The sequence below is a fragment of the Cololabis saira genome, chromosome 3 (genome assembly GCF_033807715.1).
Source record: "Cololabis saira isolate AMF1-May2022 chromosome 3, fColSai1.1, whole genome shotgun sequence".
In the NCBI taxonomy this organism is placed as follows: Eukaryota; Metazoa; Chordata; class Actinopteri; order Beloniformes; family Belonidae; genus Cololabis; species Cololabis saira.
This window is the reverse complement of record NC_084589.1, coordinates 16,046,207-16,069,328: the sequence shown is the minus strand read 5'-3', so window position 1 is coordinate 16,069,328 and position 23,122 is coordinate 16,046,207. Positions and strand designations below refer to the sequence as shown.

The 23,122-nt window shown below is 40.2% G+C and overlaps 1 protein-coding gene across 1 annotated transcript; it reads right to left on the bottom strand.

Moving 5' to 3' along the window:
• Window positions 1–3,068: 3,068 nt before the first annotated feature.
• On the bottom strand, window positions 3,069–9,096 carry ncam3 (neural cell adhesion molecule 3). Its single transcript, XM_061716357.1, has 16 exons — window positions 8,899–9,096; window positions 8,598–8,669; window positions 8,192–8,389; window positions 7,904–8,041; window positions 7,492–7,632; window positions 7,265–7,382; window positions 6,736–6,890; window positions 6,504–6,637; window positions 6,197–6,332; window positions 5,937–6,104; window positions 5,723–5,842; window positions 5,153–5,280; window positions 4,895–5,060; window positions 4,523–4,709; window positions 4,302–4,430; window positions 3,069–4,198 (listed from the first exon to the last, which is right to left on the bottom strand). The coding sequence occupies exons 1-16, from the start codon at window positions 8,963–8,965 to the stop codon at window positions 4,168–4,170; spliced, it is 2,088 nt and encodes a 695-aa protein (XP_061572341.1). The 5' UTR covers window positions 8,966–9,096; the 3' UTR covers window positions 3,069–4,167.
• Between the last annotated feature and the right edge of the window lie 14,026 nt (window positions 9,097–23,122).

Sequence of the window (23,122 nt, the reverse complement as noted above, 5' to 3'; positions counted from 1 at the left end):
ACTGTCCACCACTGGTCATACAACACGCAGCACTTTCAGCATCCTGTCACATCCTTCGTCAGTGAGTCTGACTCAGCCATTCTCTCCAAACTAAACCCTCAACTTCCTCCTTGTGGCAACATCAAAGCAAACACTGGTGAGATAGTTTGTTGTGCCTGAAAAAATGATGTTGTGTTGAGAACCTTTGATGATATTAAGCATCATTCTACGTTATCAGGCTAAAGAGAGGGTACGGCAGAATATCTAGAAGTGTGGGGTTCCTGTTCTGCACTAACACTGATTCTAAATACAATTTTCTCTCAAAATCCCAATTCTACTCTTGTTTTCTACTTTTATTTATTTAGTCAATCAAGGCAATTTCATAACTGGCCTCACAAATAATTGAATATTTAAAGACTGATCCCAATGTAAAAGTGCATCCTGACCATAAACAATATTTTGCAGAGGTTTCGGCCTGGTTTTGTTAAATTTCTGTGAAGAATGTATTCGGCTCAAATAACATCAGTTCTCACTGGTGCCTTTAAACTATCCTGGTGAAGACAAGCAAATACGTAATCCTCTTTCCGAACTCACTGAAGTTCTAACTGCTTCAGCTCCTGTTGATCTGCAGAACCGGGCAGATTGTTCCACCCCAGGAAACTTGGTCCCTCAGTCTTTGCAGCAAGATGTTGCATATCATCTATAAGTCTGTGATGGAGAGGGTTATTTGTTTTCTGATGGGGCAGCAGCAGTGACTCAAAGAAACAGTTAAAACTGGCAAAGAAGGCTGGCTCTGTGCTGGGCACTGCTCTGGAGCCTCTGGGGCTGATCCATGCAGCTGATCTGCAGCAGAACAATGTATATGTTACGAAGCATAAAGGACAACACTGCACATCCTCTATGCGACAGAATTCTTCTTCTTCATTGCAATCGCAACTGTTTTTGGTTATTTCTATGCATTTAACTGAATTTAAATCAGTTTTTGTGAGTTTAAGGTAATTCCCTTCAATTCAATTACACTTCTTCTTCGAGTCCTTTGCAATCTTCAGATGTCTTTTTGCCAGTATCTAGCGCAGGACACAGCTGATGGAGTCGGTTCAGCCAGGTCCTGGGGGCTGCACTGGGGGGCGTCGCCACATTCCAGCAGGTGGGACATTGTCTGTACTGCTCCACAGCCACACGTGTCCTCTGTGTGGTAGTTCCATGTCTTTAGCAGTGCTTTGCACCTCCCCTGCTCCACCCGCAGTCTGTTAAGGGTCTTCCAGGTCGGCCATGGGAGGTCGTGTCCGCTGGCGAGGTGTTCAGTTGGTGTTATTCCTCTCACCATCCATTCTTGGGCTCGGGTGTTGAGTTGGTGCCATTCAGCCCTCCAGATATTGATCCTTGCCGTTTCCTTGGTGGACTGGAGAGGAGGGACTGTATGCAGGAAACTGGCCCTGGATTTCAGTCTAGATAGGGGTGCTGTGTGTCCGTACAGGGGGTGCCTCATGTCAGACTCCTTTGCTCTCCGCTCATCTTGGGCGACGGAACGTCTGATGTGAGGGGGGGCAATGCTGGCCAGTGCATAGAGGCACGGGACTGGCGTTGTCTTTGTACAGCCCGTGATGATGCGGCAGGTGTCGTTGAGGGCCGTGTCTACCAGTTTGGTGTGGTGGAAACGGCTCCAGCTTGAGCAGGCATACTCAGCAGGCATACTCAGCTGTGGAGAAGCACAGGGCTAGGGCTGTTGTGCGGATGGTTGGTGGATCAGCGCCCCGTTTTGAGTTGACCTGTTTGCGCAGGATGTTATTGCGGGTGTTGACCTTGGCTTTGGTGTTCTGAAGGTGGGTTTTGAAAGAGAGTGTCCTGTCGAGTGTGACTCCAAGGTACACAGGTTGGGGATGGTTCAGGAGTTTGTGGCCATCCCATGAGATGCTCAGTTCTTTCCCTGCGTCTCGGTTTTTCAGATGGAAGCTACATAGCTGGGTTTTTGATGGGTTGGGTTTCAGGTGGATGTTATTGTAGTAGGTGGACATCTCTTGGAAGGCATTTTCCAGGACGGATTCGGTTTTGTGGAAACTCTCTTGTTGGGTGGTGATGCAGAGGTCATCAGCATAGATGAAACGGCGGCATTGTGGGGGGAGTGGTTGGTAATTGGTGTAGATGTTAAAGAGGAGAGGGGCCAGTACGCTGCCTTGTGGTAGGCTGTTCAATTACACTGAAATGAACTAATAACTAATTCACTTTTGTGGCTGGCGAACCTTAAAGAAACACGCTGCCTGAAAGGAATTGTGCATTCAGTGGTATTCTAATACCGCCTGAAGATACATCGCTTTGGAAGCTGGGCCGTTTAAAGTTTTCTTGGGAATAAAAGGCCTTTTTTATACGTCATTGACCAAGTTGAAAGTGTTAGAAGTCATTGTCCGTTGGTGAATCACAATGACTCAGGGAAAATTTGTAGTTTCACTTTGTATCTTTGCTGCCTTTTTCGAGTTTCCCCATCCTCTTTTTAAACCCATTTGTTCATGGATGTGAGCGCTGCATGACTGTCTTGAAACTGTCTTCTCACAATGTTTTCGCACCGCTTGTGCACAGCATGTCCTGTTTGTCAGTTGGCAGCTGTTTATAGGACTTGTTTTATCTATTTTAAACTCTTCAAACATCAGGAATAAACTGAAACCGCTGTTTATCCTTTTTTTATAAACAGATACAAAGTTTTGTTTCAGGACAAAAAAGACGTTAAATTGAGCTGTTATTTCCTGGGGAAATTCGCTTCCAAAGACATCGTGATCACTGTGCTGGGAATGAAGAGTCTCACTGTTATATATCAAAATATATAAATGAAACACTAATTTAGATAATATTTAACACTTTTCCTCCTCTATCACCCTGTTTATGACCAGTCAAACATTTGTATAATAGGTTTAAACACATGTTTTTTTGAATCAGCACAAGTGGACTGAAACTTTTAAGGCAGTGTGACAAGAAATGTATGTGATTCTAGTTTATGAAAAATGAAAGTGCATAAATCTAATCTTTGTTAAGTTTAATTAAATAGTTATTGCCCTTTTTTAGTCCGTGCTTATCCACTAGAACAACAAGACACACAGTCTGTATTCATGGTTTTACTGTTTGTCAGAGCTACATGACTAAACACATTCATGTGGTGAGCAAAATGAAAAGACATGAAGCTGTTTTACAAATGTATCCAACATAGTTGTGAAAAATGCAACATGTGTATGCATAACCTTGTACAGTGGTAAAATAAAGAATTACAACAAAGTCAAAATACTTCATTGATATACTGTCGTTTCGGAATCTGCAAACATGCTGTTTGTTCACAGATCAGCTGTAATGTACTGATTTGCTGACTGATGATTCAGGTTTAAATACAAAATAACTTATATTTGACTGTAAGTAAATGTATTTTACACAATAACTATTATCATAGGTACTTTTAGTCACTCTGTGTAGCAATACAACTTCTGACCACACGGGGGCAAAAAGATTTACTGGGTTCTTATAATATGCTGCCCCGTGTGGTCAGAAGTGGTATTGCCACTGGTCATTTAAACGGCCTGCGTTAACCATCCTAAATGTTTTCCTTAAAAAAGTAAACAGCAGAGCTAGCTACAAAATCACAATTTAAATCAGATTAATTTCAAACCCCCTTACAATAACCAACACTTGTAGAATTAAGTGAACAAATAAATATCAACACATATTACTTTACAATGAGCTTCAGAGTCGTATAATAAAAATATGTTAAATCACTGACATAATTAAAAAAAGAGCTGCCGCAATGCAGTGAGGATACAAAGTTGGTATCGATGAAAAAAGGAAAACAGTGGAACCCAGAAATACAGTAAGTAAACATTTACTGCGCCTTTTAAAAGTTTTACACAAAAGGTTTTTCAAGGATTACATACTGTAGTAGCAGTGATTTTGCCCTGTATCACACAGACGTCAACATGACCCTGCAAAATAAAAGAAAAAAAGGCCAAACACAGGTTCATGGTCCCCTCACTATAACTGCACACAGGGCTGGATGTGTCCCTTTTAAACACACTTTGACCAAATCTGTCAGCTTCCTACAGTGTGTTAGGAATTCTGACCTCATCCACAGTAGCTCAGATCATTTGGCTTCTCTTCTTCTCTCTGCAGTACATTATCTCTCGTTTGTACATTTTCTTTCACCAGTTTCTTGTCTCATGCATCAGCAAGAGGAAGTTGCATTTTCCTGTGAAACAAATCCAGATTATTATAAATTGTTTTCAATATTTTTAGGCTCTACTCAGTTGCATATGTGTGTAGATTTGCAGCACATGGGAGAGTCAACATACTCATTTTTGGTGAGGGAGGCTTTGTCGCATGTAACCTCAGAGAGCTGACCAGCCTCTTTGCCGGCTGTCTGACACCCGGACTGCTGCAGACTATCACCTGCTGTCGATATACCTTTCATCTTTACTTCTCTGCATCCAGAATGTACAACAATAATTGAATTAAGATGTCGAAATCAAATTTGACCCAATTTTCTCACAAATATTACTAAGCAGGTGCTTACCCTTTAGCGGTTCCATCTCCGTCCTCCATCATTTTGAGGCCTGGAACTTTCTGTCCAAACAGTTTCACAGCAATGGTCATGAGAAGTCCACAGCGATTTCTGTAGCAGCAGGTGGCGTCTACCACCAAGAACACCACGATGAAGATGAGCATGACGATGCCAACCACAGTGCCTTTAGTCAAACTCACTTCAAGGGGATAGAAAAAAAGCCTAGATTACTTAAACTTGAAGTATTTCAGACATCATTTTGAGCAGGAAGGTTTTATTGCCTCACTAACTCTGCACACTCCAAGTTGTTTCTGTCCAGGTAATAGTCTGAGCCAAAGCATCTGACTAACTAGTGCACAGCTCAAGATATGGGAGACAACATACCAGGCATTTCTGCAATGGTAAAGTCGAACGTGGCAGGCATCGAGGAACCATTAGCATTGACCGCCGAGATTTCCAGTTGATAGCCCGAAGCAAAGGAAAGGTCTTTGAGGTCAACAGAAGTAGCCTCAGGGGGCAGCGTCATCTCTGTCCACTCAGATTCTTCATTCTTCAGTAGAGAGTGAGAAATTTAAAAAAAGTCACTAGGGAGAAACGGTATGATGGGAATATACAGAGAGGCGGGCCTGCTCCATTTCGCACCTTTCTGAATCGAAGTTTGTAGTGCAGCAGAGTGGATCCACCTTCATCAGTCTGTTTCAGAGGAACTGAGAAGGAGTTGTCCTCAACTTTCATCTCCCCAGTTAACAGATCTGGTTTATCTGGTTCACCTGCAGGTCACAGAGGAACAGGGGAATTTATAGCCACATTGTGTAAATGTGAACAATTAACACCTGTTACATTTATCTCGATCGATCTGTGATATGTCCAAACTAATTTGACTTATTGGTAATATTTTTTTTCTTAATTCTATAAATAAGTTTGAGCACTTTACCGTCTGAGCATGGATGGCAGTAGATTACATGGTGTTATTAGCAGCAGAGTCAAGCAGCAGGCAGCAGATGAGGATGGCATGAAAATGTTAAATGAAAAAAGAAAAAAAATGTTTATTGATGATAAGTGAAGATCAAACGTTTTTCTTGTGTTAATACCACAAACATTGATAAGACAATTACACTTTCTTTCCAATATAAAAACATACACTTCATCTCCAACTGATGCATCTCATAAATGTGTGTTTTTCTGGGTTTTATTAAAGTCTGAAAAACGTACCAATTCCACGGGTTTTGACGCTTTTTGCATCTGAGAACTGTCCTTTTCCCATGTCATTTAAGGCAGCCAAACGTACAGTGTATGTTGTGTATGGCTGGAGAGAGCTGATGGCCAAAGAATCTGAAAAAAAACACACACACACAAGGAAGACACACCATCAGCAACTGAATTGTATTTTTCTTTTAATTTATGTAAACAATCATGTATGTGTTACCTGAAACCTGGACGACAGTCTCGTTCCACTGTTCTGCCTCATTTTTCTTCCACTGCAGTAAAAAGTGTGTGATTGGCATTCCTCCGCTGACAGGGAGAGTTTTGAGTGAGAAGAGTACTGATGCCGGTCCTGGAGAGACGTTGAGGTAGTGAGGTGGGCCAGGCTGAGCTGTGGACCAAATAGAAATGTCAGTGGTATGTTTATCAGTGAAGTACATACATACTATTCTGTCCTGCAGTGCAGATCATGCAAACTCCTACTGTATATCGCGACATCCCTCGATGCATTTCTGGAAGAGCTGACAGCCATGCAGGAGTACAATCCACCATCAGAGGGCACTATTTCATCAATCTCCAGCACGCCATCCACCACACGGACACGACCTGAAGTGGAATCCTGGTACAGAAGAATAGAGGGCTTGGGATGCGGTACATGCACACAGCAGTGGCATCATGCAACATGTATCACTGCTTCATAATCTTGTCTGTAAATGCAAACATTCAGCGTTTGTGATGACTCCCTGTTCAAAGATGGGTTTTCAGGTCTTCTAAGTTCCTGCATTCTTACCAGTTTGAGTCCATTTTGCTTGTTGAGCCAGTGCAGCTCAGGCTGAGGATGACCAGACACATTACAGGTCACAAGTACACGTTCACCCACTGACGCACGTTTCTGATCTGCTGACACAGACACCTCAGGGGCCACTGTGAAGAAAGATGTCCTCCATCAAGACAAGTTGTCACTATCATACAGGAAAAATTGTGTAAAGTAAGAGATCCACATAATGCAGAACTAAACCAACCAAAGACGTGAAGCATAATGACGGAGGTGTCTTCCCCAATTTTGTTTCTAGCAGTGCAGATGTATTCTCCATAGTCTTCCCTGACGACAGACTGTATAGTCAGCTCGCTGAGGTCTGAGTTGAACTGGTAACGGGAGGTATCAAAGACCGCCGGCCTGGGAATAGCAAATCATGGGAAAAATATGGTTTAGTCTTGAAGTAGATATTTATGTGAAAATGAATTTAAAACAATGGGAAGGGGGAAACAACATGAAGACAGGATTAAAACTGCTGATAAGGAAATGTCTTTGCCTCTGCTTTGTACACACACACACACACACACACACACACACACACACACACACACAAACACGCACACATGCACACTTGGACACGTGCAGAAAGCTCATTCTTGAACATACAGGCACTGTCCTCCACCCACTCGTGTACAGAATAGATCTTCTTCAGTAATTAGGAGGATCTGGCCACAAGTCTTGACGACTTTAAATGACACAGTTATTGTTGCGATGGGGAAATCGGCAGGACTTACGTGGTCCAGTTGATAGTGGGTGTCGGGATGCCTTCCACCAAACACAACAGGGTTACGTTGGTTTGAGGCCCTGCGATCACTTTTTTCACTTGTTCTTTCAGGTGGACAGTAGGAGGAACTGGGGAGAGAGATTTTTCTAGGTTATTTCTTGATATAATAAAATTATAGTCAAAACTCGAAGAATTAATTTTACAAACTCTTGGAAAAAGAAAAGAAAAGACACAAACCATTGACAACAATGGAAACAGGGAGTTCTTTAGAAACAGGCCTTCCCGGGATACTGGCTCGGCACACATAAGTCCCAGCATCCTTCCTCGTCACTTTCTCAATACTGAGTGTGTTATCAGACATCGTATGAATGCGCATTCCTGCAGAAATGACAGGGGGCAATGCACTCAGGTAAAGACAACCAGGGCTCAAGAAACAACCGTATTTTTTGCTTGAGGGATGTTGGACAAAGTATTGACACTGCAAGGGACACATTTTACTGCAGCTCTAGAGTAACAATAGTCGCGTTGACACTAATGCAACAATAATATGCGCTTCAAGGATTAAGGCACATTGACGATAACCACATTTTTTTACCATCTAAGAAATCAATCAAAATACAAACAACTTAGAAAACATTTGGAGTTTTACCATTGGAAGCTATTTCTTCCTTGTGTCTGTACCACTTGACGTCCACACGTGGCTTCCCAGTCGCCAGGCACGGCACATGCCCATCTGTGCCCTCCAGAAACTCATGGTAGTTAGTGTTGTCACCAAATGATGGACCATCTGATGAAAAAAAAAAGATAGGAATTTATATAATTATACTTAAAATCATTACTTTACATTGTCTATTAAAAGTTTTACAATTTTGCCGAGGACAGGTTTAAAAACAGGACTCGTCATACAGGTATGTGAATGCAGCCAGATGTTACTTACCGTAAACAAACACACTTGTGGAAATATGATCTTGGTGCCCAGCGTCAAAGTCACAATGACAGGTATATTGTCCTGTATCCCCCATTGTAGCCTTCTTGATGATTAATTTAGATGTGGCCTCATCCACCTTTACCACAATTTCCTCATCCTCTATATCGTTGCCATCCTTCCGCCACATTATATCTCCCTCTCCTCCAGCTACAGGAGACGAGAAGGGGAGAGAGGTTAGTAGGGGAAAATGATGGATGGATGGATGGATGGATGGATGGATGGATGGATGGATGGATGGATGGATGGATGGATGGATGGATGGATGGATGGATGGATGGATGGATGGATGGATGGATGGATGGATGGATGGATGGATGGATGGATGGATGGGTCGAATGAAATATAGATGTCTTACCTTTACATAACAATAAGATCTCTTCTCCAACTTGAAAGTCCTGCTTACTTGAAATTATTTCCATCTTTGCATCTGGGACAAGAGAGGAGAGAAATGAATGCTCTTCTTTCTCAGCTCAAATCCATTAGTGTAACAACATAGATGCAAATCTTGAACCACAGTATCACTTCATCCCAAAAATCCCATTTATCTGCGGAGAAGTGCCAAGTAAACATTGTACTATTTACAGATCGAGCCTCTTTTTCAAGTTAAAACGTTTATTTTCATCACTGGAATAATTGGTACTGTCATCAGGTCTTACCTGTGCTGCGCATCAGCAGGTGGAGCAGCAAGGCTGCTCTCAGGACGAGAGCCAACAGGTTTAACATGTTCACCTGGCTGACGGTTACCACTCCTGAAACTCCTGAAACTGTACACTTGAGCTCAACCCTACAAAAACTGCAGTCACTTTTAAATGTTAGGATATCTACTTTGCAACTATCAAACCTTATGTCCCCTTCCCTCCTAACACAACTATGGCTGAAGAAAGGTTCCTGTCAGAGTTTATATAGATGTACGAGAGCAGATGAAATGAGAGGAAATGAGAAAAGGGTGGGGGGAAACAAAGAGCACGAGGTCCAGCCTCACCCCCCTCCTCGGACGCCAGTGGAGATGGTCAGACACGGAGGAAAATGAGAAGTGATGATTTAACTAAGTCTACCTCCTTTTCAATTCTGTCTATTGTCTAATGTTGTCTCATTTTCTCATTTTGCTTTTTCAGACATTACATTTTTACCTTTATTGTATTGCACAACCCCCCTCCACCCCTTTCTTTCCTTTTTCTATCTCCCCCTTCATCCCAGCACTCCCTGCAAGCTACCGGATGAAAACAGGGGAGGAAGCCCTCCAGGGAAAGAAGAGATGGGAAAAGATATTTCTATCATTCAATCGTTTGTTCCTCTCGTTTAGAAGGTCACATTCCTTTCATGCACATGCGCCAAGGCCGCACTACCACCACCCACATTCACTGACAATGTGCATCATGTAGGATGCTGCAAGCCCCAAACTCCAGCGACGCTCACTCCACCGCAAAGGAAACGTTTTCTTAACTTTTCTTAACTACCTCATGACTATTCGAAAAAAGAAATATGACTTTGTTAGTGTCTGGCAAAGTATGTTAATTACTTAAACACGAACTTTAATACTAGTCAAGTTGGCCTAATAATTCACACTGGTCCATACCTTTTTAGGCACTTAACATTGTATCTGTCTTTCATCCTTTCAGACACACTTGAATGGAACATCTCAAAATACAGGATGTTGCACTCAATGTACAGAACGCAGCTCTTTTCTTTACAATCATTGGCCGGTGAAGCTGTCCCAGGCAGTGTGGATGTTAAGTGTGGTGTCCTAACACACTTAGTAAGGTTTTTTGTTTGTTTTTTTTCCATTTATTAACATACAGTGCAAACAACTACAAAAGACAACATCAGTATGTGTGTGTGTGTGTGTGTGTGTGTGTGTGTGTGTGTGCGTGCCGTGTGTGAGTGTAAATAAGAAGATGACAATAGATACATAAATTGAGAATATTAATTCGACAGTAAACAAATAAATAATTATCATATAGGGTGGTGTAGCATGATATCATATAAATATAGCATAATAATATAGTAATATCCTACTATAACATAATTTTTATAAAATATTACAACATATAACCAAATTATATCACCATACTATACTATAATATATAACAATATAATAATACTATAGTTTAACATCCCATGAGATTTCATAACTTGATATAATAATATGAAACAATATATCATGATAATGCCAGGAATAATTATTAGAGTTAGAATTGGTAATTTATGTTTTGCAATGAGGGGTGAGGTCAGACCGGGGCATCAGGGAAGCGAGCAGGAGGCCCCCACCAGACTCCAGTTGCCCGACCGGGAGCCCCAGCAAGAGGCAAGTAGGACGGCAGTGAACGGAAACCCCCCCTCCCTTTTTTATTTTAAGTATATATTTTTTTTTTTTCTTTTCCCCTATTCCCCTTCCCCCGCCTCCCCTCCTGATTAGTTTTGTTTAATTCTGTCAGATGTGATTAAGAGTCAGGAGGGATCGCATCTTGGACTGCAACCCGACCCAGAGGAGGCTGCCGGCCCGTTGTGGATCGACCTCCTGTGCTTCTCCTACTCACACTTAGTAAGGTTGATGATGCATGTTTTGTGTGTGTATAACATGCATTCATCATGTCAACGCATCAGTTTAGGGTTTGTGTTGTGTGGAACACTTAGTTGTTTTCTGGCAAAGTAGAAACGATTTTAAGTTTTCATTCCGTTCATTTATGTTTTGGTTTAAGATGCTGTGTGGCAAATGTTGGCAAATGAATAGTTAGCTTTAATTTTCAAAAACACAATGGTTTTGCAGTCCAGTTTCATAAGAAACACATCTGTAGAACTCTGTGTGTGGCATCCTGATGTTTGACATGTGTGTAAAACCTGGAGCCGTCACCGTCCCGTGGTCCCGTCAGCCTGGCAACCAAAGCAGCCGAGCAGTATTTTCTTCCATGAAGTGGACTTTTGATTTAAACGCGCTCCCACAACATCGAGGCAAAGTAATAGTAATGTCATGCATTCTTATGAGGACAGACGGGTCCAATGGTTATAATCACATAAGACATAAGATAAGATTTACAGTAAGTTAATGCGGCTATTGTAATGTCAGTATATTAATCAGTTTTATGTGTCTGATGGAATCAGACTAGTTTTCTTGGCAATCAACTCTTCCTCTCAAGAGTGCATACAAACCACACACGCAGACGGTTCTTTCGGAGTAATCTCACAACAATGCAATGATTTGACCCCAGTTGAGGGCTTTGATGAAGAACATCACAGACCTACTGCACTGTTCACAGTAGGCAACGAGGCTGCACGGACAAAGACTTTGGTCCTACCGTATCAGAAATCACAGCTGAAACAGACTGAGCACGAAGACTAAAGTAAACCTCATTTATTCTTCACCTGAACGATTTGGAAAAGTTTACATAGTTGTGTAACCTCATAAAACATTTTTCAGATCACTGGAGTTAAGCAAGGCATATTTTCTACTGTTTGAAAAAGATCAGTAGGGGTTTTTTTTCGCAAATGTTTTGTGGAAAAATAACGCAAGGTTTATCAAAAGCCATACTCTTTATATCAGCTTTGATCATTGCCCAGCATAAGGATGATGATGTCGAATAAATGTATTTGATAAAAAAGTCAACCAAATGACGTCTACTTATTTCAACACCACACACAATTATTTGTGCAGTTTTACGTCAGCAGCTTTTCATCTACATGGCATAAACGTCTGCAGCTAGTAAAGTTGGGCTCCTCTGGGTCCTATCACTTCCAGTGGCCAGCAGCCAGCCGGCCTCTCCCACCCCCTCTTTGATAGCCTATCAGTGTATCCACCGACATGCAGCCAGCCAGTCAAAGGTTGGGGAGTCCAAAGGGGCCACCTATCATGGCGTTTATCAGGAGCCGTTATTATGGCTCATTACAACGAAGTGTGCTCATAATGAGGACCATTAACGAGGGTGGGCACACACCGAGCGCAGCTCAGCATCACATTTCTTTGAGCTTTATTTTTTCACTCTTTACAAGGATGTGAATAGGAATAGCGGTATCAGTGAAAACTGATACCGCTGTAAAGTCTCATAAAGTCTCCAAAAGTCTCTCATGACGGAGACTTTCAAAATATTGGTAATAATATGCTGCATGATCCAGAAACCATAAAAACAATTTAACTCAGTGCTTTACTAAATACCATAGAGCTTAAATATCACGTCCTATGTATGTCGGATCAGAACATAATTTACATTGATCGGATGCTTACATATGTGTCACTTATTTAGTAAAATCTTATTCATATATTCGTTCGTTGTCTGAGTTATGTGCTCTACTTCACCGTGGTACTGTACTGTACATAGATCCAAAAACAGAGAAAAATTAAAAAAAAGATGATAAAATATGAAGATTTTACAATTAAAATACAAAAGTTTTTTAAACTCTCATTGTCATTTGAAGTAATTTCACCTCATATTTTTACACACTCCTCTTCAGGGTCACATGCTGGACCCTGTCCCAGCTCTCTTCAGAGGTGCACCCTGGACAGGTCAACAGTTCATTGCGGGACCACAGTCACACTCACTCCTATGGGCCAGTCAGAGTCCCATATTCTTGTATGTATACTGTACATATGTGTTTGGACTGTTGGAGTAAGTTAGGGTTCCTGCAGAAATTAAGTTCCTGCAGAAGTTAATATTGGTAACTACCAGTCAATTTACCATGTAATTACTCTGAAATTACATTAATTATTTATAAGTAAGTACCAGGTAATTACTAAGTATTTTTCTGCAAACTACCAGGACATTATAACCTATATTTGAGGTAGTTACCAGCTAATTACACTTCAATGACCATGTATTTACCTTGTATTTACTATACATTTCATGGATAACTACCGGGTATTTACTCATTCATTATTGATTTATGTATTATCAATGGATTGGTGGAGGTACCCCCGAGGGGTGTAAATGACTCAATTGACCTTGTAATTAACCTGATAGTTACCATGGTTTACCTGGCAATTGGCAGGTACTTACCTTGTAGTTACTTGCCCAGTAATTCTATTTCCTAAGTATTTACCCAATAAGTACAGAAATTTTTACCTGGCTTCTACCTGGTATAATTATGCAATTGAAAACATTTGTATATCTGAGAACATAGCTCTCGCAGAGAAAACAATGTATACACCAACACAAAACACAGAGACTGGCAGAAACAACAATGTGTCAGCTGAAGACATGAGGACGCGACAGGCAGGAAGGAGCGAGAGACAGCAGGAGACTCTCGTGACTGGAGAAGACCCTCCCCTCCACTCTGACTGAACAAAACACACTTACGTGTGTGTGTGTGTGTGTGTGTGTGTGTGTGTGTGTGTGTGTGTGTGTGTGTGTGTGTGTGTGTGTGTGTGTGTGTGTGTGTGTGTGTGTGTGTGTGTGTGGGTGTGTGTGTGGGTGTGTGTTATTGCTATTTTTGTAGGAAAAACAGTAGAAGGTAAGTAAAACCTTAAACTTTTATGTCATCCTTTTCAATAGGCTGCTAATAAAACCACAACAATAGTCCATCACTGCTGTCAAATCTCATGACAGAATAAGCTTGGATCTTTCACCGCAAACAGGAATAGTTATTTACTTATTTATATTTTCACTTCAGCTTCTTAGATCACTGCTCAATTAAAACAATCTCCAATAAGTGAAGTGGGCTTCCCAGTTTAGGCTACTACCCCCACAACCCGACTCCGGATGGATGGATGGATGGATGGATGGATGGATGGATGGATGGATGGATGGATGGATGGATGGATGGATGGATGGATGGATGGATGGATGGATGGATGGATGGATGGATGGATGGATGGATGGATGGAATCAAAAAATAGTATGCCCGCAAAATAGTTTGGATCAGTAGTAACCAGGAAAATTTAAGTGCCACTTGATATTTGGATGTGTGGATATTAACATTGCAATTTCTATATAATCTTGAAATCAGATAGTTATTTAGAAGCGTGAACACAAATAAAAGCCTTAAAGAAATGCTTTTCTGATGATCTCTATAAACCACTCCGATAATTAATCCTGATACAATATAAAAACCAAGTTTCTTCACATTATCCCTGAAAAGCAAATGCTGCTAACCAGACTAACAGTATGGGAAGATAGTGAAAACTTCTCTTTTGCTTGAATTGAGTAGAAATGTACTGTTCATCCATGTTTTATCGTCTCCAAAACAGGTCTGTAACTGCAGTAACTGATTCATTTCACCAGGTCTGAACTACTAGTTAACAGATAAAAAACACTAAATATATCTTGTCTTATGTACCATTGACAATATATCTGTGCCTCTCTTCTCTCGGTTCTTCATTTTCTCTTCCAATCTCTCTTTTCCTGCTCTGCCCGGCTGGCCTTTGGCCGGACAGGAGGGTCCCCCCTTATGATCCAGGTCCTGCTCAAGGTTTCTTCCCTATTAAAGGAGAGTTTTTTCTCGGCACTCTTTAGCTTGAAGGTTTTTCTGCTGGTAGGGGAGTTTTTACCTGCCATTGATAATTTTATAATTACTTGGGGGGGGGTCATAGATAAAATTGAATTGATAAAAAGAACTGGATGTTAGGAGTGTTATAATGAAAAGCAAAGTAATTTTGTCCCTGATGATATTACACAATAGGAACATGTTAAGATTGAAAAAGCATTGGTCCCAATGAAGAACCTGGTGGAACACCATAAATAAACCAGGTGTATGTGGAAGACATGTCATCTTCATGTAAAAATCTACCAGAATAGAATAGAATAGAATAGTCTTTATTGTCATTGTACCAGTACAACAAAATCAATAAACCATAGAGATGGCTTAAGAACTGAAAATGAAATCATAGTCGATTTTTATTTTTAATGCACATATATTTAAAAAAAAACGTACTTGAATAAATCCAAGGAATAAATTACGAAAACACCACAACACTATGGGCAAGTTCTACTATTCCTCATATATGTTGTGTGTTTTGTGCACATTTCTGTCACCAGATTGCTGTTACTAAAATAACAACTGCTGAATTACAAACAAAATGAACAGTTTCCCTTTTTTCCTCTATTATCTCAATTTGAAGGTAACAATGATGCAGCCTGCTGCTATATTTATCCAGCTGACAAGAGATTATAGTAACAAAAAGATGGCCTGAGGCCATCAAATTCTGTTTACGCCAACCATTGTTGTTGCATAGATAATAAGCAAACTCTACAATGTTCCGGCCCCTTTCTGCACCAAATTGGGTGTATAGCGTGTGGCTATTGTGGTCAGTATTTTGTCTGACCTTAGCATCCCCACATATCTTGGGTAAATATAAACAGAGTCATTCAGACTCTTTCCTGCTTGGTGCTCCTCTCTTCCTGACTTCTTGTACCACCAAGGAAAGTCAGGTAAAAGACTTGGCCTTCTGTTATCTGTTGTCTCCGTATTCTCTGAACACCTTATGTTCGTATTGACTCAATGCCAATTATTGTACATGACAGAAGGATGCAAGCTAAATAGCAGGGACACAATTCCCTGCAGACCTCCCTATTGTTGTGGCTTTTTTGTGTTGAGGCCATCTCACTCATGAATCCATAGCTGGAAGAAGAAACTCTTCATTACTACGAGTAATTAGCTGCACAAAGAAAAGTGCAGACGCTGCTTCATTGGCAGTGTGATACTTCTTCTAATGCTCATGTCACCTAAGACCACTCATAGGTCACGCTTTACACATGGTGACTTCATGCCTCAGTATGTCAAAATTAAAGTTAAACACAAGTCCATAAATTCTCTGAAAGATGTTCATTCTTTGCAGACTGTATAAACTCAAGATATTTTATGTTTTTCTTCTAAAAATGATTTCATTTAAAAAAATGTTTTTTCTCAAAGTAAGAGGACAATTCAGTACACCATTTTTATTTCATTTTATCAATTTACATATATCCATTTTTGCATTTCAGTCCTGCAACACATTTTAAAATATGTTGTTATGGGGACAGAAATGGGAAAAAAGAAGAGGAAAAAGTAACTTGTTTCAAGCAGGTGGTGTTAACAGTTCACTGTGATGATGATTTGGCATAAAAGCAGAATCCATGAAAGGCTGAACTTTAAGAAGTGAAGATGGGTGAAGGATTTTCATTTTGTTCAATAATGCTTGAGAATATGATTTCACAACATATGGTACTGTGATAAGAACTATCCCTCATTAATATCTGATATTGTGTTGTGTTCAGATGAAACAGTATTCCAGCGCTTTTCTTGTTTTAATTTTTTTTTTTTACTTTTTCATTAATTTAATTCAACTTTTATATATTGGGAGCAATGTCAAATTTCTTCCAACTCCAGACAAATGAGGAAAATGACTTTCCAGAGACCGAAAGTCGTGATGGTTTAGCATGCTGTTATTGCTATTTCTATGATTGCTGCATTAATCCAGAAAAGTACATTGAGATTTTAGGACAGCAAATATGGCACTAATATGGCACCCACGGTGTTTTAAAAACTCAAATAATTGCTGGTGTGGTGTTCCTACTTTTCCTGTCTTTTGCACTCCGAGCTTCAGCCTTAAAAGCCTGTATATAAGATATTGTTTCTCCATGTCACCACTTACCACCAAATGATGAGCAGAAGGAAATACTGTATTAAGAAGTGTTTTAAAAGATGAGGACTGAACAAACTGTTCTGCGATTTGGGGGTTTAGGGATTTGGTTGCTATGTCCCTCTTCAAACAGCTGCACAGTCTAAACAATCCTGATGTCGCCACTTAGTCTCTGACCACATCTTTCATCTGAAGATGCAAACCCACTCTAGAGGATTCAGCTGCTGATGAAAACCAAGCCCTGTAAAACATATTGTTGGAATGACATCATTTTACAGCAATGTGGGAAAAAAATATGACTGATGCTGTTTCATTTTAGTGATATGACATAAAAGTAACTATGTAATGCTCATTCCTTCTTTTCCATGGTTTATATAACATCAGTGAGTTTAACATGCAATGTTTAAAGGTACTTCTTTCAGTCTGGGGTTTTGCAGCAAAGGAAAAATTCAAGTTGACTCATTGAGTTCTTATCAGTCCATCATCAGAGGCCACTCTGTGGGATTTAGTAAGACTATAGCGGGAACTGTCAATGTCACTGTACAGCGCTGAAATTCAAAATACAATCAACCAAAACAATGGGAGGAAGACAGATGGCGGCCTGCTCTGCAGTCAACTCATCTAAAATTAAGTTTCTTTGCATATGTGCGTAGACTAATCAACTGTTTTTTTTAAAGACAAGCAGAGGAATATACTAACATAGAAGCTTATTTTGGTTTGAAGACAGATGGGCCTCTCTCTTCACACAAAGTTAAGAGCCCAATCTAAGCAAGATTTCCTTTGTTTCTTACATTTTTTCAGACATGGGTCAATTAATTTTAGAATCAAGTTATTTAATAACAGTCGACACAAGTTGTATATTTCTTTTACAACGGTGCTCTTAAAGGCACACTTGTGCCTGACATTGTGAACTGAAGGGGAAGTCTTTGACCCAAACCCAGCTTAGAAACACAAACAAGAGACTTTACCAGAATGGAGGCCTGTTTATTTAAGTTGTGGTTTATTTTGGATGCCATCACATGAGTGGATGAATTCATTTCCAAACAATGCAATACGCTGGAAGCGTTTGCCCAGCAGCAACATTTTACTACAATTTCCGTAAAGGATGTTTTCCTCCAAACATATCCAATCTCTCATTGAGAGGTTTTCTTTTTTGTTTGTTTTTTTTTTGTCTTTGGTTTAAAAGTTAACCAACAGCAGTTGTAGCAGTGATATAAATAATACACACACAAAACGCGCTACATTTCCATGGGAGCAGATAAGTTTCATTGGGACTTTACTGCTTGTGCGGTGCTGTGGTTCAGTGACAGCGTGGAGGAAAACTAGCACGTAACTATGCAGAATTACTGTAAACTGGAGGTTTTGTTGACCTGCTGCCGTTGAGAGATGATGGAAGGAAAACAGAAATACACATAAACACATACGGTAACCCATTTTCTTTATCACACTGACACACTTGCACATAACAAACTTTACAGATTAAGTCAGATAAGAAAGTGCACTTCAAACAAGAGGCTTAATTCTATTGTGCAGATAACCTATCAGCTACATCACACACGCTGCTTCACAAACATGGATTCACAGGTGGAATACAGTGCACTGAAATGAACGATATTATTTACTGTTTGTATTAAAGGTTATCTTTCTTCTCATTACTTTATATGTTTTCAGGAAACTGTATCTTTCAATCAATATTCTCAAGTTCCTCCCACCTGATGTGGCTTTCTGTGCAACTCCACGTGAACTTAAACATTTCTATAATAAGTTTGTTTTTCAATATTTTATTTTAGATTTTTCAAACCTACAAAATCCACACATGATGAGAAAGAAAAAGGACAAAAAGGGGAAAAAAGAAGACACGTACATAGACCCTATGGGTGCTGAATACCTACAATTAAATAGTTAAATATAGACAGTTATAGTTAAATATAGTTTATAGTTAAATAAACAGTTAAATATGAGTCAGATAGAGTAAAATGAGGCCAAGATTGAAATCCAACAAACCAGTGCCAAATGCAATTTAGTCAATTTACTCAACTCTTCCAGTAAGGCCAGAAATAGTCTCCACATTTCTGAGATTCTTTGGGACTTTCTCATATTCAAACGAGTTTCCTCCATTCTTGCAATAAGAAGCATCTTTTTGCTCAATCTTGTAAAACAAGGGGAAACATGAATCTTCTAGTTTAAAAGTATCAGTTTTTTGGCTGCCACCATTAAGTACTTGGTTTTTGTGAGAGGGAACGTTGGAGCTACCAAATATAACCCAGAAAACAGTCTACTTGGATGCTCACTATACTCCACTACGCCCATTATTCCTCACACATTCACATACAGATGATACAAGATTCCTTTAGATGACTGACATCTAAGGGATACTGGTATTAGCAAGTTTGAACTAATGTAGCTCACAATATAAGAATGGCGTGGGAACCTAATCTAACAACTTATAATATCATGAAGGAATTCTATGGTTTTTTGCACCGAAGTATATTGATGGAAATGTTTTTATTTGTTTTGATTATTTAGCTTCTTGTGCTGGCGCCTCGCCCTCACTCGACACCTTCTGATTGCATTCAGAGGCTTCCAACTAGTTTATGAGCTAGGGAGTTATGTGAATGCATCAGCTCACATATTAGCAGATACAGAGAGCTTGTAAGAGTGAACCTCCACACCTCCTTTGTGGTGGATGCAGCCAGTTCCCGATCTCAATTGCATATGCATTGGGGTAAACAGTTTACAGTACTGATGGTGTGTAGTCTGTCAGGAGGAGCTGTAGTCCTTGTAGAGACCCTTGAGTAGAGACCCTATGATGGAATTAATGCTGCTCCTGGTCCCAGTTAGGTGCTGAGTAACGGTGGAAATGCAAGAACAGTTATAGAGCCAAGAGTTATCTCTGTCTTTGAAAGTTATGTTTTAACAAGTTAATATTGTTGAAGTTAAAGTTGCTGAAGTTAACAATAGTTAACCTAGAAGAACTTCTTTGATCGGACTGGTTCGCTTGTCAAATGTGTCATCCCACTGCTTGCCAGGTATTGTTTTATTTGCTTGGTGTCTGCCCTTTTCTGAGCAGTTTAATACAGGGCTTGCACTAAAATGCATCCCTGGAAAGTGGCAGATACTAATGCAACTAATGTCCGAACCCATTCATAGACGGGTTGAGATCTGATCACTTAGGACACATTTGGAGGTGGTCAAGGCACTTGTGTCAACGTTCTCGTTATCAATTGAATGTGAGCATCATGAATTCAGTTACCACCCAATAAACTAATATTACTGACTTAAATAATTGCCTGTTTAATTTTGAGCACATGCAACCTAAAGCTCTTTGTTATTCCATTTCTTTTTCATGTTTGTGTTGGATCCTCTCTGATATTATGTATGGATATGTATGAAGGATATATGTATATATATGTATATATGTATATGTGTAGGTATATATATATATATATATATATATATATATATATATATATATATATATATATATAAAAAGTCTTACTATTATATATGTAAACCTTATTGGTCCTCCTTTTCTGTTTTTTCTGGATTAGTTTTGCTATTGTTTGTTGGTATGTAGGACAGGCATTAATATAAGCACTATGCTTCTGCCTGGGCCTTTTCAGTCACTATTTTTTTTGATAATGTTTGTGTTCAATGTTTGTTTGGTGAAGTGACTGAATAAAGAATTTCAATCAATCAATCAAAAAATATTGTAGACACCCTGATTTTCTCCCTGATTTCCTTTTAGTCCATATCTTTTCAAGTTATTTCCAGCTGCTGCCATTGCTGGTTATTTAAGGTTTGTAAGTAAAAACTACATCCATGTTTATTTGAAATTCAACGTGGAAGCTCAACTGTGACTACACAAAATGCATTTAAATACACGTTTTCATGTGTGAACATACACAGTGAACGCTGACCAGCTCTGACCAGATTCCTCACAGCGCGGGTTAATGCAGAGCCTGAACACAAAGCTCACGGTGGCAAGAAACGCAATTTGCATCTGTTACAGGAGATGACCTGGATTAAAGCTCAAAGTTAAATTTGAGCTTTGAGTTTTTTAACTTTGGTGCATTCTGCTGACAGCCAGCATGGAAACCCGATGACACTTTCTAATGATTTGATATACCTTCAAATTATGTTGAAACATATATTTCAGCACTTTTGAATATCTTGCGGGTGGTTTAAACCTTAAAGGTACAGGTTAACAAAAGTCTATGCACTTTCTCATGGGTGAGGAGGCATCTACATCCTACATGCTAAATTTGTCAACAACTGCCCTCATTTAGGTTCGTGCAGGCTGACAAGAAATGTACAAGTGCTTCAGTTAATTTGGAAAAACACACACTTTCTGCTTTTTAAGTGGGAGCAATTGCAATCTGTTCAGTATCTCGTAGAAGCTATTTTGATGTCATTTCATATATTTGGGGTTTGTGCAGCCGTTTACAACAGCTGCTTAAAATATCTTGGTGCCTGTCAGTGATTAAGATTTGACCACGGTCCACACTAAGCACATAATTAGATGGCTGAGATAACCATCATGTCAGCTCCCCTTCAAACAAAGAAACATTCGACTTAGAGGTTTTCTTCTGCATTAATTAAACTTCTAAAAAGAAAATCTTGAAACACAGCATCACCTGTTGTTTTTTTTTTAATTCTGCCTTTGATCAAATTTTGATAAGCTCCACAACAAAAACACTGGTAACAAACACTGCAAAAACAATAGGGCTGAATTCTGCCAGCGCCGTGTGCCGATGGGTGTGATGATGTGACCTACAGCTGGTGAAACCTACGTGACTGCTGTTGTGTCTGAGCCTCATTCAGGGATTTCTGTTGTTTATTATGTTTAGTGTTTGGTTTTTTTGGGGGGGGCCTTGCTGACCACTTCCTTTCACATTTTTCAGCACTACTACTATCGTCATCACTGTCTTCCCCCAAAAACACACCCAGCCACTCCTGTACAGAGTCTTATGCGTGCAGGAAGAGAGACGTGCTGCTGAAACAATGATGAGACTCCATGTCAGCTACAGCTGGGACCGGCACTCATTAAAGCAGCCGTATGAGACTCAGCTGAGACATTTGGTCCCTTTTGGTATCCCCAATACGAGAAAGATATATGTGAGGAATCTTATCTTTTCTGTTTGAATGACAGTTATTGCTTAAATGATGTGATTATATATGTTTTAGATTCGACGTTAAACAAATGACAACGCAGTTTCTGGTTTCCTCCGTCTCTAGTTTGTAATTGAAGCTGGTGTCCAGCAGATGTGTAACACAGATGTCTTCTCAGGCCATTTGCAGGAGGGCTTTCTGAGTGGCCCATCTCCTCTTCCCTTCCAGGCTCCCTGTCTGCATCTCTACGTGACCGGTGCAGTGTCTGGCAGTGCCAGTGAAGGCCGCCGTGGCAGCAGATAACACTAACTAGCTTCCTGCCATTACTGCTAATTGCCCCGCGGCCCGGAAGCGTGCAGACACCCTGGGTGGGGCGTGACTGAGGGGTATATGTCTGAGAAACTTTAACAATTGACATGTCAGCATATCTGACATGTTTCAGTGTGTCTGTGTTTAACTGCAAGTATAGCGCTGTGCCTTCCTTCTAAGAAAGGCATTGTTTTGATTAAACAAAAAGAAAAAAGTAAAAAAAATTAAAAAGCTCGAAGAGATGATAGAAAAGAATTGGCATTATCTAACCGGTCAGATTACCAGTCAGATTATTACGTACTGTATATCTTGGTTGTGTCCTTCACAAAACCCGTGAGTGAATCTCCAGAACCAAAGGCTGTGCATTCTTGGAAAGACACGGGTGTAACCAGACAAGCGTATGCACATCGTACAGATATTCATCACCAAATAACTGCTAAGGTTGGCCAATTAAAGCACAATCCCTGAACCTCAATGCATTTAGTGAAGCATTAGCGTGTCACGCTATGACCTTAAAAAGATGAACACTGTTTAATGCATAAATGCCGGCACAGCAAGAAAAACAGTGATGCCTCATCAGCTTTTCTGTGTCATACAGACTGGGAGGAGAGGATGTTTAGCTGTTAGTCTGTATGTTATCACTAGTCTATCTGCAGATGTCTACGGCGGGCTATACGACCCTGGGGAAGGCTGGCAGCAGCCTGCATGCATCCGACAACTACACCGACGGGAACAGTTTGCATGCAAACGGGTCAAGATGCACACGATTTGATTTGATTTGATTTGATTTTTGATTTATTTATTCACACACTCACAGATGTGAATTGGTCTCCTGGAGAGGCTATCAAAAGCTTATGGTAGGAGCCAATGAGCATTCATACAGTAGGCAGGAATACACAGAGCCGCCTGGGAGA